This window comes from Oreochromis niloticus, linkage group LG1 (genome assembly GCF_001858045.2).
Source record: "Oreochromis niloticus isolate F11D_XX linkage group LG1, O_niloticus_UMD_NMBU, whole genome shotgun sequence".
NCBI lineage: Eukaryota > Metazoa > Chordata > Actinopteri > Cichliformes > Cichlidae > Oreochromis > Oreochromis niloticus.
The window spans coordinates 16,385,113-16,403,949 of NC_031965.2; the positions used below are offsets into that span (position 1 = coordinate 16,385,113).

Genomic DNA, 18,837 nt, shown 5'->3' on the forward strand with positions numbered 1-18,837 from the left:
AATGGATTGGGAACAGAAAAGGAGAACCCGGAAGTCAAAATATCCCAGCATTTTATTGCTCCAGCCAATAGCATTTTAATTAATGAGCCCTGCGTATGACAGTGCTGTGAGAAGTAATTTTTATTGCGCCCTAGTTTTCTCATTAGGCGTCTATTAACATCCTGCTGACATATCCTACCCGGTAGTAAATGTGGGGCTAGAATAATCATATTTTGTCATGCAGGTATACAGAATGAAATGCTGTTGCCACTTGGATAGCAGCGCAAATGTGTAGCCTTCGTTGTTTGGCGGAGATGGCCGAGCCGAGTTCACAGAGGAAGCGGGAGGGGCGGTCTCACGTGACTCGGGTTCTAAAGGCTACCAGTTCACATGACGAGATGAGGCGCAATCAGACTGTACGCCTGTGACCGACGCTCGACTCTGTTTACTGGTCCTTTAGCACCAGCTGCACGCAGTTTAGGGACAATAAAAAGCCTCGACTACCCTCCTTCACACAGCAGACACACGTAAACGGGAGCAACTGTGGAGTCAAGTGTGGCCGTGTAGACTCACCTGCGCTAACAGCAGCAGCAGCAGCAGCCGCGGCGGCTCAGCACCACTTCTCTCCCCGGGCTTGTTCGTGCTTTCCGCAAGGGTGAAAAAGTGCTTCTTGCTCTGCTTGAAAATGAAAGTGTCTCACGCTACGGCCGGACTCGTCGTCTGGTTTGTGGTCCTAGGTGAGTTCGTTTTTTCCTCCCTTTTGAGAAGCTACTGTTGGACCAAACGGTGTAAGCGCGAGCCACCTGCGGTAGGTTTAGTTATCAGGTGCAAAAACTGTCGGTGCGTTACCGGCCCGGGCCGTTTAACCGTTTTAGCTAAAACTAGCCAAAAAGGTGTAAGGTCCCCCCCCCACCCGTTCACCTCGTTAGTGCTTGCCGTTGCCTTCGTGTGGACTATAAATTGCATTGTATTTATTGTCCATAAATGTCAAACTCATAACTTAATTAAACCATCAACAATTCAGGGAGGATAATTTACATAAGACTATTTTTTTAAAGAGTTTTTCCTCATGGCGTGGTGTTCCTGTGTGCACACTTGCTTTGTTAAAAGGCTGAAAATTATAAAAACAGCCTCCTGTGGGTGATGGGACAGCTGTTAGCTGCTGTAGTGATTAGAGAAGCTGTAAGTATGGATTACTGAGTTTCTAGAACGTCAGCCTTTACTTGTTTCTTTGACCTCAGGTGGTTTTAAAAGGGAAAAACAAAACTTTAAGACTGTCAAACATTTAAACAAAACGAGTAAATTTTAGTCACTACACCTTCAGCTGGGTGGCTGAGGATGGTGTTTTATGGGTGTTATTTGCCAGTTTATCAAGCTGGAGACTTGTCCTCTTGCTCAGTTGTGCAGCAGAGCCTTCTACTTCTTTTATCCGGGTTACATTTACATAATGTAAATGGAATAGTGCATACCAGGGTTTTTCCTAGCTTAAAAAACCCCAACAAAAAACAGGCTTTTATGGGTGTGACCGCAAACGGAGCACAATTTTTATGCTTAATGTGGCAAAAATATTAAAAATGTTTTCATTTAACAAAGACTTTCCTATTGTCAGTTAATTGGTGTCTATCAAGATCAGTCTTGGTGTGGTGTGTGTGGTGTTTTGGTTTTTTGTTTGTTTTCCTCCTCCTTCTTTTCCCCCTCTCAAAGAGTGAAACCAAAAAATCAAACTTTGAGTTTTCAGTACCAAACGGCCTTCGTTTCCAATAACTGCCTGAAGTCTTTTGTAACATAAAGGTAGAAGGGGAGCTTTCTGATTAATTCTTTTTATTAGTGTAAAATTGGGTCAGTAGGTACCCAACTGCATTTTCAAAGTTCCAGTTCCCCACAGAAGGTTAATCCAGCCATGAGCAACAGCAGAAAATTGGGACTTTTTTTTTTTTTTGGCAATTGATAGTTTTTCTGCAAACACCTCTATTTTAAGGTAAAACACTCTCACTGTATGTGTATGAATATGTGTATATGTTTGGGTTAATAAGGAAATTTGAAGGAACTCATTAGGATGCAGAAATTATTTACTAAATGTATTTAAAGGGCTTTTATTATTGTGAATTACCCAAAAAAAAAAAAAGGATCAGTGCTTCAGTACTGTTGGAGCCACAGCACTTTAAAGTTTCACACTGAGTCATTTGTGAAACCAAACCACAGTTGCCCGAAAAGTTTGTAGATTTAGTAATGATCCCTTTTTTTTTTTTTTTTTTTTTTTTTCTTCTTCTTCTTCTTCTTTAAAAAAAAAAAAAAAAAGTTGGTGAGCAGCAGATCGGCCTCATTGTTGTGTCATTTGAGAGCTTCACATGACTGCCATGCTTGCTTTGTGTTGCATACACAAGCACCTGGCTGCTGCTGACACAGGGGAAACAGGCCAGCACAGTTATAGCTCGAGCTGTTGCCATCCTCACTCTGTAATATAAAACTACATTACTGACATTGCTTTAAAATAAAACCTCACTGGGGGTTCAGTTTTGAATCTGTATTACAAAACAGGGTCAGTGTTTTATACAGTGTTTGCTGTGCTTCATCCCATCTGTACACACGGTGTCTGCAGCTCATGACCAGATTGCAGTGTTGTGTAAATGGTCTGCAAGTGTGTTTGCAGGGTCAACAAAGGGGTGACATGGGGTTAAGTTTCAGCAAGAAAGGAGTGGGTGTGATTGACGGAGACCACCAACAGGGCTGACGCACAGTGGTCTTTATGTTCAGATCAAAAGGATGAAGGAAGAGCAGTCAGTGCACTAATAAGTGAATGATGAAATTTCCAGTGGGATGAGGCCAAAGACTGGTTAAATCTGCCCCCTAGCAAATAAATTCCTGAAATGCACAGAACTCTTTCAGTTGGCACAATCTTTTTTTTTTTTTTTTTTTTTTTTCCTTCCTCCTTCTTTTCTGCTAACTCACCAGCATGTTTATTCTGTTGATGGCATTTCCCATTTTATTGTTCCCACATATTCTGTGAACACAAGACAGAACTTGATAAAGTCTGTTCCTCTTTGAATATATATGTAAAGCAGTCAAACTCGACCCAGAGCACATCAGCTTCTCTGTTGACTCTATGGGAAGTGTGACGCAAGTGGGAGAACCCTGGTATTGCATTATTTTTAGGATATGATTTGTTGGATTGAATATGAGTATTTACTGTAGATAACCATGTGTTTGAGATTTATAGCCACCATCTGACACACAGTGAAACATGTAGCAGTGGGGTAGAAGGTGCCAGAGGATGAAGGTATTAATAGCCCACGTGTGTTTTGTCAGTGTGAAAGTAGGCTGAGTTTTCTGTATAACTGGATTGGCAACATTAGGTCAGATGACTTTTGTCTGAGTTAATGTTTCAAAAATCAGGTCTCTGTAGCCACCTCAAACATCTTTTGGCAACTATTTGGGCATTTAGTTGAATTATTAATTTCAGTAGTTAACAAGTACATGAGTCAGATTTTGTTTGGGAAGGTTGCTAACTGACCTGGGTGTGTCTGACAGACGTAATAAGTTGTTTGAATTCTCTTAATGCTATGTTAAAGGCAGCTGCAGACCTTTGTTTAGGTTCTGAAGAGATTTCACCTCTAATCTCAAAGCATCTATTATAAAAGCTGATGAGTTCTAGGTGTTTACCCTCTAGAGGTCTTAAAGCAACTGAAAGGAGTCCACTTGCCTTCAACACAAACACGGAAAACTACAGCGACCTGGATGACCGAGAACCTACAGATAGTGCTTGCTTCATTACTTCAGCAAAGGATACATGGGACCATCTGTTATGAAGGCAAAGGAGATAATTTAGTCCAACAGTTCATAGCAACGCACCAGACAACGGTCACTAAGGTCAACATGGCTGACAAGTGACACAGGTCATATAAATGTTGTGCGTCTTCCCTTTGTATTATCATGACCCACAGATGTTTTGAATTTTCAACAGGCTGTTAATCCCATAGGTGTGATCATTATACAGCTGTCATAAAATCAGCTTATCGAGGTGCTGCTCTAAAAGGAATAGATGTTGACCAGTTGCTGTTCTAATGATTAATCTACAGTAGATTTACAGTTTATGTGATTTGATTTTGTGCTAGTTATTAAAGTTTATTACCAGCCTTTAGGATTATTGTTAAGTGGACCTCGGTCACAAAAAGCCTTCTGCACAGTATTCACCGAGTGCTGTCTCTTAAAATGCTTCTGGGTTTGTGGTCATGGGCGCTTGGCTTTAGCAGTCTGCAGACCTCTAGTGGTGGTTTCTGTTAACTTTCTTTTTGATTGTTTTTTGCTTAACAAGGTAAATGTAGGACATGCCGTCTTGTAACAGAGGCTGCGCTGTACAATTATCAATGTTAATTACCCTTTATCTTACGAGGTCAAGTTAAAGACTGAGATCAAGAATATGCACGTGGTATAAGTGTGGGTTTTAAATACATCCATTTATTTTGGTGTCATAGCAAACCTAGGGGTCAGACTCTAAATTGGATCATATCTGGATCATATTCTGAGCTAATGAGTATATCAGTGCTTACAGTTTGACTGTGGGTTTTGTGTTATAAATGACAATGCACAATTCAGCATGTAATCTAATTAGTATGTAAATATCTAGAGCCACGCCTTTCTTTAAAATGGGGTTCTGGGATCTGATTGAAGCCTGCAAACATGTAGACACTGACTGTAACACCCCTGAAAGTCTCTGAAACCAAAACATTTCAGACTTGGATTTATCACTCGATGAGACCTGTTGCCACTTTTTTTTTTTCTTTTTTTTTTCTTTTTTCTGCCTAAAGATGCAATTTTAAATGGTTAAATGATGTTTATTTAACCAGTTTATTACATAGTTTTTCTTATTGTCTTTCATATCCAGGTTGTATTGATGCAGTTACTCTTGAGGTGAAGGAGAGCAACACCACCTGCATTAAAGCCGATCTGTCTGCGTCATTCTCCATTATATACAACACTACCCATGCCGAAGTACGTACAGATGTTTGCTCACCTACTACCGCTTCATTTCTGTGTCTCCGGTTATTTATTTGTTGTATCACTTGTGTCCTCAGAGAACAGTGCAGGTCTTACTGCCCAACTCTACCACAGTGGATACAGCAAACAGCACATGTGGCAAAGATGGCAGCTCCCCCAGACTGGTGGCAGTATTTGGATCTGGCTACACTCTTGGGCTGAACTTCTCAACCAATGGAACCCTGTATCAGGTTTCTAGCCTGACTCTGCAGTACAACCTAAGCGACACTTCAGTCTTCCCCAATGCGACCATCTCCGGTGAGATCATGCACTGTCCTGAATCATGTGATGGATCTTAAAATATTATTTTGTGGTTTTTAAAAAAGTGTCAGAGATCTGTTCTGAATAGTGTAGCATAAAGACGGGATGCTACATGTATAACTAGACATTTCAGTGTTACACATGAATTTCATTTAGGAATTCATATTTGGTTGTTAATGATGAACGAAAAATCTGGAGGGTGTGTGTGGGGTGTGGTTTTTTTTTTTTTTTTTTTAAAATAATAAGACATTTCAAGAAGTTTGCAAGGTAAGAAATCTTAAAATGACAATGTCCTGGATGACTGACACCTGGTTAGGTCCTTCTTCATAGTGCAGGTCTGAGGTATTTAACTTTTATTCCTAATCAGCAATAAAAGGCTGATGCGTGACCCAGGTGGGTGGGCAACGTGGACCCCAAAGTTTGAATGTGAGAACGAAGTGACATAGGTACTTCAAAATGACACTATAAGTGCATCTACTAAAAATTTGTTTGAATGTGTGACCTTTACCGCATAGTCAGGGTTTAGAGGGATTGTCTTTAGATGTCAGCTAGCTAACATAGAGCTAACTTGTAGCTCTTCTCTTATGAATGCCTGGATGAGCTTTTTTGTAACAGTTGGGAGGACGGCCACACTGATTATTTTAAATTTGAGTGCTTTGTAACTTTTAGCAGTGCCTCGGGATTGTTTGGAAACTGAATGAGGCGTTGGACTGAAATGTCAGTGTAAACAATAGGATGGTATTCAAGGTACTGTTGTGCTTATTTCTACCTACTCCGTTGTAGGTGTGGTCACTCTGGTGTCTGCCTCTGTTGGGATTGAAGCAAATGTCAACACCACCTACAAATGTGCGAGCCCTACAGTTATTGACGTCGCCACTGCAAAAGTTAATTTCACTGACATGAGGCTGGAGGCGTACATGCCAGGGAATGAGCTGAGTCCAAATGGTAGGTGGATGTTAAAGGTTTTTACTCTTGAGTGGTTTTAAGTTTGTGAACTGTTTCTTTAGTGTTTATTCACAGTATTATTTCTCTGTTCGCAGAGACCGTATGTTTTGCAGATCAAACCAGCACAACACCTTCACCTACCACTGTCAGTACAACAGCAGTTCCAACTCAAACCCCTCCAGGAACACCTCAGCAGGGCAATTACACTGTGAAGGACGCCAATGACACCATATGTCTCCTGGCTAAAATGGGGCTGCAGCTCAATGTTTCCTACACATCTCAGAATAAGGTAAACTACAGCTTCAAGAGCAGCCATTCTCCCCAAAAACAGCAAATGTTTAACCAGTTTTCAATAGAAATGAAAGGAACTTGAAACAAAGTGTATCTTGGGTTTTATTTTGGCCAGACTGTCCAGGATGTATTAAACCTCAATCCTAATGTGACAAACTCAACGGGATCATGTGGAGCCAGCAGTGCTACACTGGTTTTGACACAGACGCAATCTACTATTCTCACCTTCAACTTCACTCTGGTAAACTTAACCCTATTTTTGTTAATGTTACATTAGTTATTTTTACAAAACTGCTCAGCTCTTCCTTTGGTCCACAGAACTCCACAACCAACAAGTACCATCTGAGTGGGGTAACACTGATTGCTAATTGGTTTGACAGTGGTAAGTACCTCTGATGAACAACATGCATTTAGTTTTTCCTGTTGTTGTTTTGTTTTTTTTCTCCTTGACTTTTTGACGCTGAATAAAATGAACTTTCTCTACTCAGCTCACTTTTCCATGAGTAACAACAGTCTGAACTACCTGCGCAGTACGCTGGGCTACTCCTACATGTGCAATGCAGAGCAGACTCTGTTTGTGACACCGAGCTTTTCTCTCAACACATTCGATCTCCAAGTCCAGCCCTTTGGTGTCAAGAGTGGCCGGTTTGCTACAGGTATGAATGAATTAAGCATGTTGTTCATCTCTGACATTACATGTCATCATTCCTCCAAGTTTATACGCATTTTGATTGTGAAAATTGTGCTGAAAGAGATTCTGCACACTGGCTGAAGATGTGTGGAGAGTAGATGCACAAGTTGGATCAAACATTTTGAGATTGGATATCTGAAGCCTTTGTTTCCAGCAGCTGGAGCATTTGTGTAGCCTGATAGTGGTCAGCAGCTGTTTATTATGACCATGAACGGCCCTGCAAATAAAAATAAAATAAAAAAAAAAAACAAAACAAGAAAAAACCCAAAACCTTGAGATAAGTTTGTTTTTGTAACTTGTAATAAGGTGAACTTTGCCATATTCTTTACATGCAAAAAGCTTTTGAATTGGTTTGCATTCAAAAAGAAAAATCTAATGCTGCTGGTGACAGTTGAACACATCCATAATTTGTTTCAGAATGAATAATAAGAGATGAATTTGAGATGAAATGAAGCCTTACCCTGTACTAAAATGATAAGTCTGAAATGCAGTTTACCAGACCAGCTGGAACATTCACACTCTACATCCATATCAGCCCAGTGGTTTTAAAGGGAAAAACTGTCATTTTGTTTGCACAGCTTAACCTTCTGATCTACCTCTTGTGTGTGTCTGTAGCTGAGGAGTGTCAGATGGACCAAAACCAGATGATTATCCCCATCATTGTCGGAGCAGCTCTCGCTGGTCTGGTGCTGATCACCCTTATTGCCTATCTAATAGGCAAGAGGAGGAGCCATGCTGGTTACCAGGCCATCTAAGCGACCCTTCATTAGACTTGAACCATACAGGCTGATTGGTGAAGGGATGAACCAAAGGGTGTTACTCGGTGATGGATGACTCTGTGGGCATGAACCTGAGTGAATGGGAGCGTGTGTGTGTGCACGCGCACATATCTGCGGGATATTTTTCACTTTTTCTGTGGATTACGATTAAACTGCTAACTTTAGATGCATCTTGACAAAACCTGAGGTGACTCAAAGTTTGAGAGAGTTTGAATTTGCTGCAGCATGTTAACCATTAATGGTCTGCTCTTGTTTCGTGTTCTAGGAGCTTGATTGTATTTGCTTGAACTGCTGTTTCTTTTTAGCTGTGTAATTATTTATAAGGAATCTTCCAGTTGAAGAGGCAGAGGGAATCACAAGAACTACCTAAACATGCTCACGGGTATATTTTCTCCTTCCTGAGCATAAGATAATCCCGGCAACTCTTAAAAGGCAGCACACGGTTTTTTGTTTTTTTTTGTTTGTGTTTTTTTTTGTTTGTTTTTTTGTTTTTTCTCCCCCCCCTTCCCCTTCAGTCGTCCTCAGATGAAACTAAGCCTATCCCATCACTGCACTGCACAGTTAATGCAGCTAATCAAATGCAGTCTGATAGTTGTGGCAATAAAGTGTGGATTCCTACTTTAATGTAAATGATGTGCCCCCTGAAGCCGTACATAGACTTGGACAACAAAATCAAAATGTATTTAATAGACTTGTTAACAGCTGCATGGCTGACTTCCATTCTTGCTTTTCACCCCCCCCTCCCCAAAAGAAATGTAAAAAATTTTCTTCTTTTTAATGGAGTACTGGGTTTGCTCTTTTGTATTGGATAATAAATTCTGACTATTCCTACTGTGGATGTGGTGCCTGTTTTGTTTGTTTTTTTTTTTTTTCCCCTGTTAAGTTTTAAACTTCAAGCTGGTTACTCAGGTTTTAATCAGTCTACCTAGAACTGAAAACTTTGTTAAAGAGAAGTGAACACACCATTGTAAGGGAAAAAGATCCAGCCCTTAAACCTACTGAAATGCAACACCTTAGAGATGAATCACACTATATATAACATTGTACCAGTATTTGATGTCAACTTTCTATTTAATCGAACAACCACTGTATATAACCTTGACAGATTTTAATGTGAAATACAGTAGACAGGTTCTTCCAGTTGTGCTTGGTGTACAACTCATGCCTGAACATTTACCACTAGGCATTTCCTTCTGTGTGACTCATTTTCTAGACTAAAGTGCAGAATTCCATTTTTAAACAAAAGGAAATGTTTACCAAACTACACAATCATTTCATACAGCACAGACCTAAGAATATTAAACACATATTTACACTTAGGGCTGCATGTTTGTTCCACTCTCACAGTATGTACAGCAGTCACAGTGACTCAGTTAGAAAAAAAAAAAAAAGGTGCAAACTTCTGCTGGAATGAGTGCTGAATCTAAGTAACGGAGAGGTCAGGATTCTTCAGCAGTGATTCGAGAGCGACAGGTTGCCCGGAGCTTAGTCAAGGTTGTCATGGAGAGACTTCCTGGTTCAGTGAAGATTTTCTAGGAAAGGCAAGAGAAACGGGGATTAAAGGATTACTAAAAGGAAAAGTACTAATATCTCTAATCTTTCATCCCGTAAAATGATTCTTGATTATTTTTAAAAGTTGTAGGGTTTTTTTTTTTACCTGCATGAATGTGTGGCACTCCTCTACAAATGGTCCATGTGTGATCTGCTTGAAGCTCTGGCAGACGTCCGGCAGTGACTGGGACTGTTGAATCAGATCCTGGTTGTGATGGATCAGAGTCAGAGCTACGCGGAACAGGATTTTCGAGCCCTCGTAGAACAAGCAATCCCAGATCCGCAGAACAGTCTGAGAAAAGCAGCAGCAAAGCACTGAATCCCAACAACAAAGTAGTGCACGACATGAAGAGTAAACCACATGTAAAAAGATTCTACTGAACAGAGCTGGGGAAGCATTAATATAGTTTCGTTTCCAGCTCAATTAGAATCAACTGTCTTTATCTATTAACTTTAGTAGATGTAATCAAGGCAAGTACAATTTTCACCTTCTTTTCAATTTACCTTAAAATATTTTTCCAGTGTTTTTAAGCTCTTTTCTTAACTTTTATTTTTAAGCATTTTTCATGGTAGATGTTTGTAACATTGGATGAAGGAAAGCTTCACCGCATCACCCAGAAACACTTCCTGTTCAGGTATCATTTCTGACACTGGAGAAAAGGAGGTGTTTGACTCTGCTGGCAGTTCAGCTACATTCAGACTTGCATAGTGGTTCAAAAGCAGTTTAATTACTTCTTTTGCCATTTGTGTATATTTAACTACAGAAACTACAAACAGCATTAGCTTAAAAAGGAAGTCATTTATTTTATTTATTTTTAACTATTTTACCTTTACCATTTCTTCCCTGCTCTGTAATGTGATGTGAGGTTATCTCCACACACATTTGCACAGAGCACGTGTACAGCGGCAGTGCTCACACAGCGGCTATCTCACCGCTGCTGTTTGTTCAGAGAAGTTGGTGCATGCAGATTTAACCCACCTGGACAAAGCTCACAGTAACTTTGCCATAAATTGTGGTGCTTTTACTTATTCATCCATTTATAAAAACAAGTAGTTACTTGTAATAATTTTGTAGTTTCCTCAGCACTGCTGCTAAAAATGCAAATACAAATTTGACTATTTTCTGTATTTCTAGTGTCTTTTTTTAATGTAGAGAGGTGCAAAATAGTGGGGAAATTTTTTTTTTCCCCTCTAAGTTTTCACATCCAACTTGTTATTTTCCACTGCCTCTGCAAGCATTACACCCTCCTACAGCAGTTGTATCTGGGGAACAAACATAGCAGCTCACACCCTCCTGAAGGTCAACAGAGGGAGACAGAAACAATAAAGACTGCTGTATAAAGTGGGTAAGCTGCACTGGATTAAACAGAAGGAATAAAACAAAAGTTGTTGTCATTTTTATCTGAACCCACTAAAAACTGGGCTGTGATAAAGCACGAGTATTTAGTTAATAATCTGAATATTTTTTGAGATATTACAACTAAATGTCAATTAAAAAAAAGTTTTGTGGCAGTACTGATAGGTCACAATGTTGGATCGTGAGTATGAAACGCTGATCGCAGACACACTCACCTCTACAGGCAAGATGTCTATGTAGAGACAGATGAACCACCGGGAGACCACCAGGGTCCACATGACGTTATGGTCCACCATGATCTGCCATACTGGTGGGATTTTTACCTTCACCAGCTCCCCTAACACCTCCTGATCTGTCTTCAGACCCAGCATGGCTGGACTGTAGTAGTCTGTAACCACAACACAGACACACATCGTTGATATGAACAAAGCAATATATGCAATACAACACCTGAATGAAGAGCTTAAATGTAAATTTAATAAACATTTCTTGTTTGACTACAAGATCCAAATGAAAAGAGTGCAGCTCTGAAGCCACACACAGAGGCCCCGTGATAGGATTATTCTTAGCCTACAGCACTGGTATCCAAAGGACCTGCACACATACACACCTGTCACAAGATCAGGTCTGTACTACAAAGCAGGATTTCAACTTATCCGCATAACTTCCGGGTTAACCCTGGGTTTTCTGTACTTTGAAGCTGGTTCACTTTATACTATGGTATATTGCCAAGGTAACTTATACTGTTTCCCTGATGAGCATCAGTAAATATAGTTTCATAGTTGCAATTTTATTGCTTCAGCTTTCTTTACAGGCTTAAAATGAGCAAAACATTTTTACAGCACATATTTTACAGTCTTACTGATCAAAGTTCTTAAAGGGCACACATGTAGTACTAGATACTAAATTGAGACACACTGGTTATGTTGAACTCGCTTCATAGCACAGGGCTCAGTGAATGCACAGAAACACTCACCTGGTAAAATTCTGCCGAGTAGTGCCTCCATCAGCCAGAAGGATTTCTCTTCATCTTTTGTGACGATGAGTAGATACCCAGCGATGAAGTTCATCCCCTGAAGGCAAAGACACACAGTTAGGTTTCACATGAGTCTTGTAATCCTGCCTGAGCACACTGTATCAGACAGAAGAGCTCTTTAATAAAGCATCTAGGGCACAGAGCAGTAAGTGTACACTGACTGAATGGGAATTAAGGAAAAAACAAAACAAAACACTGAGTATAATTAAAGATAAATGGATTCTATTTATGCCTGGCAAGAGATGTAACCATCAACACACCCTTGTTTAAATTGCAAACCAAGTTGCATATGATCTGGTGAATGGAATTTGGCTTTCAAATGCTAATAATAACCACAGTCAGTTGGCAGAGACACAAAAAGCCTCTTTCTGGACACAGAGGCAAATTACTGGTAAGTGTTGATGATAAAGTAACTTCATTATGGATAAAAACTGCTGTTTTTATTTACAGTTTACATTACTGTACAATTTAAACCCGCAGCTCAACTCTTAAATGATGGACCAACGCAAGGTGGCTTTGCTGAAATCCAAACTAATATCACAGAATAATAATACTAGATTTTTTTGCTTTACCTCATTACATTATTATTCCTTTAATATTATTCAAAATCCACATCAGGCTAGACTCTGTGGCGCTGAGCCGTACCTGACAGTAGCCCACAGCTGGATTGTAGTGTCCATACGCCAGCAGCACATTGTACAGAGCTTTCTGCATACATGGGTTTGATGTCTTGCGGAAGTAGATGTTTTCTGGGAATGTTCTGTTCAAGTCTGAAAACGAGAGACCACAAGGACACCAATCGCACTGTGTGCGGAGAGTTTGTATACACGCTGTAACAGATAAGGAGCAGGAAACTGAAACCCTGCTTTTACACTGAGACTGTGTCAGTCTAAACATTAACTTGAATATTTGGACTTTGTGTCTTTTACTCTCAAAAGGGCTCGGAGAACAAGGAAAAATTTCTCCAGTCTGATGACCAGAAATCCAAGCATTTCTTCCAGGCACTGCTCACCACCTGGCTACAAACACACCTAAGGTGAAACACGGAGGTGGTATTATTATAGTAAATGGACCGGCACTCTTATAGCGCCTCTCAACTGAGAACTCAAAGTCGGGGATTGATTCACCGACTGGTGGACAATTCACTCTACCACCTGAGCCACAGTTGCCCTGTAAATGGGGGTGCTTCTCAGAGCATCCACCGATTGGCCAGTCAATGGCATGTCTCGATGAGTGAGAGCAACTCCTTCACAAAAATCAAAACCGCCATTTTTTAAAACCTGGCAGACAGGGAAATGGCTGCATGAACACTGTCATCCCTGAGAGTCTGACAAAAAGCCACAGACCACACAGCAGGTATACCTGCTGTGTGGCCTCAATGTGGTCCATTGTGTTATGTTTGTGTTGCATGCAAATTATTTGAGTGACTTTCACACGCGTTGCTATAACAACCCCAGGCACTTTGAGGTGGTGGTACTCTAAATTGTAATGAAAAACCACTGAAACAGAGTAGAGTCGAGCTGAGTAGGTACTAGTGAAACAGAGGCTTAAGGAGTTGCTTTGTGAGTTTAGGAGAATCTAAAGGAATAAAGAACCAAAACACTGAAGTCCAGGTGCGCAAAGCCTGTAGAGGTTTATTCCATTTACTTTTTTTATTTCACAAATAAATAAAGATATAAAAAATGATGACAAAGACACAACAAAACTAAATTTTACAGAGCTTTTAATTGCAAATACTTAAAGTTTGTGTGTCAAAAAGTTAATCTAATATTAATTTTGGCCAATCATAATTTAAATGGTGATAAGGGTACAGCTTATTGCTGAAGACGTGAAACATTCTGAGTGAGAAACTGAACAGGCTGACCTGTCTTGATGGTCTCCACAAGTTTGGGGTCATGCTCGGCTCCCAGCAGGGACTGGTAGTGCCCTGGGTTCCTCTCCAACTGGTCTTGAGCCCCACTGGCTGCCATCCAGATCAGAGCCCGGTGCTCATTGGGAATTCCTTTGCGTACGTAACGCTTTACTGGAACAGAGGGGAGTATTTATGTTGGGTTCACATTTATGTACTATGTGAACTCTGTGAGTGTGTTTTGTTTTCATACTCACATTTCATATTCTTCTGCACCTTGCTTTTGCCCTTCAGTAGTTTGGACCACTTGATGGATCGTCGGGTGAGCACAACTAGATACTCAGACATGAGCTCCTCATATGACTCATAATCAAAGTCCTCTGACCGCTCGAAGCCATACGGATCCACTCTGAGAAAAGTGGACAAAGTTACAAACTACTCCAAAGAAACAAGTTATTGAAATAGTTTTCAGGCTCGTCATCATCAAAGCTTAAAAAAACAAACAAACTGGAAAACATTTATTTAAACAGGAAGTGTACCTTTGTGTTGTGATTCTTTGAGTGTGAGCCAAGACAAGCCAAGTAGATATCAAAAAATTGCTTTGTTTTATTAATGTTGTGTTTTATAAATACCAAAAGCTCCATCTGTAATCTGGTCCTACAGTACATGAAGAAGTTGTGGCTGTAGGTGGCTCAATCTTACGAATTAGGTAACACAATAATCTGATTAACCCAAGAGCAAAGTCGTCCCTTGAAGAAGAAATGCCCCTACTCCACCGTCACACGAGAGTCTGGATTTGCAGAAAGTACTTTACAGTGAAAAATAAACACACAAACTTTAAAATTATCTTTATGCAAAGGTTAAGTTTCTCCTCTGAGAGTGTCCTTATTGCCAAAGCAATAGCAAGCACAGACACTGGATGTATCAGTGTTGATGTTACCAATGTGTCACCTGATTTCTCGTGCTGGTTTGTGTTCACAGCTTCAGTTCGCATACAGTAAACAACTGTATGTGCAGTATGGAGTAATATATATATATATATATATATATATATATATATATATATATATATATATATATATATATATATACGTTGGTAAATTCAAGAGCGTTTCCAATCAGTACCACAACCTGTATATCAAAATGAAGCTTATTCACTGTACACCACAGCTCTGACAAAAATCCCTCTCGTAGGGAGGTAGCAACATTGTAAAAAGGTGTTGATTCATGATCAGTGTGATGGCTCTAAATTTACTCTGCACTAGAGAGTAAACTCTTTATGCTGCTTCTTATTTTGTCATAAACATATATGCTTACAGTGGTGCATGCTCATAGTAAACATGGAGTGAGTCTGTGAAAGCTCAGAGCCTCAGTTTCAGACATTTTTTTTCTACTTTTGGGTCTTTATGATTACAGTAAGAGTGCATATCACTTATATGGTCATGTAAGGCACCTTGCTCTGGTTATGAGCAAAGAAACCCCACCCAGTCGCTATTCAAACCATCTGTTTGTAAGGAGTAGCAAATCAGACACCAGGGTCGTGCAAAAGAAAAGGGTTAGTTTTTACTGTAAATTATTCAGAACTACTCTTGTAGAGTAAAAATTTAAAAACGTGGAGCCATTAGTCAGTATGATATGTAGGTTTTGAGTAATAATGGATAGAGAAGGAAGTAAAATTACAAATTACAGCCTCCAAATGAATACTACAGTTAAGTCAAAGCTAACAAAGTCCTGTAGAAGAGTGTTAACAAAGCATTAACATTATAATCCTCATGAAGGTGGGATTTATTATAGGTCTGCATTAGTTTGGGTGAATTCAGTAAAGTGGCAGTTATTCAGTGGAGTAAACTTCAAGTAATTGTAATTGAATCCTAAGCTTTTTACACACGTACGATACTCTGTAATACTAAAGTACTCACAGTACACATTTCTTTATATATGTGAACATGGTGGGGTAAAATACTAAATAAAAATACTAAATACAGTCAATATCAGGATTAGCGGCCTGAAAAAAAATCTTTGTGATGCTAACACTGACTAATAACCTGACTCCTGTTTATAGATGTTAGCTTTAGTCAGGTTTAAGCTACTATTACAGTAACGGTCAGAAGTACTTAACGAGCTCAAATAAACAATAAAGTGATATCTGCTTCGTGATTTACGACACTCGACTAACTTTGGGAGCAGAAAAACAATAACATGTCGTATTTATTTATTTGTTTGCTTGCTTTAAGCTTTCGGTGATTGTTAACCATTTTTCAACGTTACCTGCCCACCCTGTCTTTAGCTCCACGGTCGGCGGCGGAGCGACTCCCGTTGCTCGGCTTGCTCTTCTCCATTACCGCCTCTTGTCCTGCTCCGGTGATATCCCTTGTATGTATCCGCCGTGTTGTTTGCTCCAAAGAAAAAAAAAAAGCTCACAGTAAACAAGAAAATCAAAGTTAGGGTAAGTTAGCCCCAAGCCTGACTTTTTTTCCCCATGTGTGCGAGCGGTGGGAAACCTGCTGAGACGCAGCTGCTTTTCCCCGGAATTGGGGAGAGACTCATTCTTGTCTTTCCCGCTAACTAACAACTAACAGACCGTGTTTGGTAAAAAAGTAGAGTTTTTCTTGAGTTTTATCGCCATCCACATGCACCTGTTGCTGCGGGTCCCAGGCGCGATAGAGTACAGCTAACAAACAAACACTGCGGTTTCCCTTTTTTCTATCCCCGCTCTAAAAGCCACTCGGGTGCTCGGTAACTTCCACTCCCGTTGTCATGGAGGATCTCGTACATGTGACGTATGTCCCGGGACACGCGCTTCAATCAATCCGTAATGCTGCTTTCGAGGGATTCCGTAACATCCCGTCTCAAAGCTCTCACGGGACGAACTATCAGCTATGGTGCATTCAGGAGGCTTTGGGGGGAATGCGATGCAGAGCTGTAGAGAAGTAGAAAAAGAAAAGGAGAAGATGTAAGCATTGTTCTAAGGTTTGAAATAAATCAGGTTAGGCTTTGCTCATCAGGTATAGAAACGCACAATTAATAACTGCTTTAAAAGTAAAACACCGTTTCTTCTGTAAAGTTAAAAATGCTACTATTTTTCCACTATACTCACTACATTTTTGCTTTTGTTGGTATTTTCCTAAAAAATAAGACAACCACTGTTTGAACTCTTGCACTGGAACAAGTGTGTCTTAAAAGTACCAATGTGTCCTACTGCAAGTAAAAGCATCATAAATTGTAAGTAGCTCTCCCTGCAAGGCCACGTCACACAGGTGAACGTAGCCACGTGCTGGGCCGCTCTGTCGTACAAAACATGCCTGAAATTAAATTAATAAATGCTGTTTTGGTGACTCGGGACAACGAAAATAACTATAAATAAACATTAAAGGCCAAGTTCAAAGTAAATGTGTGTCAAAGTATATCAAATTAATCGGTTTACCTTTCTGCCGTCCTTTCCTCAGCATAGATTCATGTTCAAAAAGTACTATGAGTGGTTAAAATAACATTCTCTTTTTTAAGGCTAAGTTGAAATCTCTTGAAAAATAAAAACAGCATAAACATCAAGCCGGTGCCATATTATGTCTCTGTGATGTCATCAAACCACTCTTCATTCCTATGGCTGTGGTAACCTTGATAAAAATTGATTTCCAGGAAGGCCTTTCAAAACAACAATAATGTTGTTGTGCCAGTTTAATGTAGCTCTTCTACCTGGATTTTTGTTATGTCATGTCACAGGAACAGGCGCTGAGTCATGACTATTTTTGTATCTGTGGACAGCAAATGCAACAGCAAACAAGCAGCAGTCATAATAATTTGACCCAGGCTGATGATGACAGAAATTCATAACCAAAACAGCAGCCAGAAGTATCAGTATGTGTTTTTGTTGCATGACTGAGTCTTAATATTGGACATTTAATGGATCTACATTAAAAAACACACCCATTTTTTATTATTATTTTATTATTTGTGTATTTGTCAAATTTAAATGTTTCCAATCAAGCACATTTTTAATATCAGAAAAAGATAACCCGAGTAAATATAAAATGTAGCTTTTAAATGATGATTTCATTTATTAAGGTGAAAAAAGCTATCCAGACCTACCAGGCCCTGTTTGACTGTTCACATCTCTGTATATACTACTTATTCTCAGTGCTTCAAAGTTACCACACTTTGTTTTTTTCTTTCTTGTCCGAACAACCAAAAGCAAATACTTTTTAAAGGTAGACCTAAATAAAAATACATGCTACTCTATGGTTAGCCATATAGAGTGTGCATTTGCAGCAGTTCAGTTCTTGTAACAGCGTCTTCACATGGGAACAGGAAGAATGATCTAAACAAGATTAAACCACCACATTTTCAGAACAGACTCTGATGACCCTGAAACGTTCATATGAGGGCATGTGTTTGTGCCCTTGGTAAAATTAAATAGGTAAACCACATTAGGCTATGTCAAAGAGCCTTTGACAACCACACAGCTTAAAAATAAAAATAAAGAACAATTTGAGTTTGCACATGTCCTTCAGTGATGGAGCACATGATTTTAACCACTTAGCTAAAATGCGCGAAAGAAAGTACTTTTTGACATTTTTAACATTTCAGTTTTCAATAATTTTGAAATTGTATTTAAAGAACACTTTGCCCATTTTTCTAAAAGTAATATAAATACAAAACCCGTCACCTACCTGGCTAACAGATGTGGACAACACTTTTGCCTCCCTCTGTCTCAGTTACACTCAACAATCTATACAAATGAATGAATATTATGAGGATGCACTATGAAAGTTGTAAGAACTTCAATAACCCAGTCAGCTGTATTTTGCTGTCAGTGACCTGAATGACACACATATGAAAATGGAAAATCTACTTTTTCCATTTTCGCATGTGTACTGGAACTGTTGAATCACCCCATGATTCAGCAGCTTGTAGACACACCTTTGGCAGAAATTTCTCACACTGCCATGCAGGAATGTTGGCCCACTCTTTTTTAAAGCATCGCATCAGTTCATTCAGGTCTGTGGGAATTCATTTATGCATAGATCTCTTAGCTTGAGGTCTGAACTTTGACTGGGCCATTGCAAT

The 18,837-nt window shown here is 39.7% G+C and overlaps 2 protein-coding genes across 4 annotated transcripts; one reads left to right on the forward strand and one right to left on the reverse strand.

Moving 5' to 3' along the window:
* Window positions 1-347: 347 nt before the first annotated feature.
* On the forward strand, window positions 348-8,816 carry lamp1a (lysosomal associated membrane protein 1a). Its single transcript, XM_003445782.5, has 9 exons — window positions 348-716; window positions 4,862-4,968; window positions 5,052-5,271; window positions 6,058-6,219; window positions 6,315-6,508; window positions 6,626-6,751; window positions 6,829-6,892; window positions 6,999-7,166; window positions 7,817-8,816. Exons 1-9 carry the CDS (start codon window positions 665-667, stop codon window positions 7,954-7,956), a joined length of 1,233 nt encoding a protein of 410 aa, XP_003445830.1. The 5' UTR covers window positions 348-664; the 3' UTR covers window positions 7,957-8,816.
* Window positions 8,817-9,032: 216 nt separating this feature from the next.
* Window positions 9,033-16,622, reverse strand: grtp1a (growth hormone regulated TBC protein 1a). 3 transcript variants are annotated; one of them, XM_005466870.4, is made up of 9 exons: window positions 16,410-16,622; window positions 16,042-16,169; window positions 14,031-14,182; window positions 13,789-13,947; window positions 12,570-12,694; window positions 11,865-11,961; window positions 11,104-11,276; window positions 9,638-9,823; window positions 9,033-9,512 (listed from the first exon to the last, which is right to left on the reverse strand). In XM_005466870.4, exons 2-9 carry the CDS (start codon window positions 16,110-16,112, stop codon window positions 9,420-9,422), a joined length of 1,056 nt encoding a protein of 351 aa, XP_005466927.1. In that variant the 5' UTR covers window positions 16,113-16,169; window positions 16,410-16,622; the 3' UTR covers window positions 9,033-9,419. The 3 variants fall into 3 exon arrangements, with proteins under 3 accessions (XP_005466927.1, XP_005466926.1, XP_019212976.1); XM_005466869.4 differs by having other exon boundaries at window positions 16,275-16,622; XM_019357431.2 differs by having other exon boundaries at window positions 16,050-16,622.
* Between the last annotated feature and the right edge of the window lie 2,215 nt (window positions 16,623-18,837).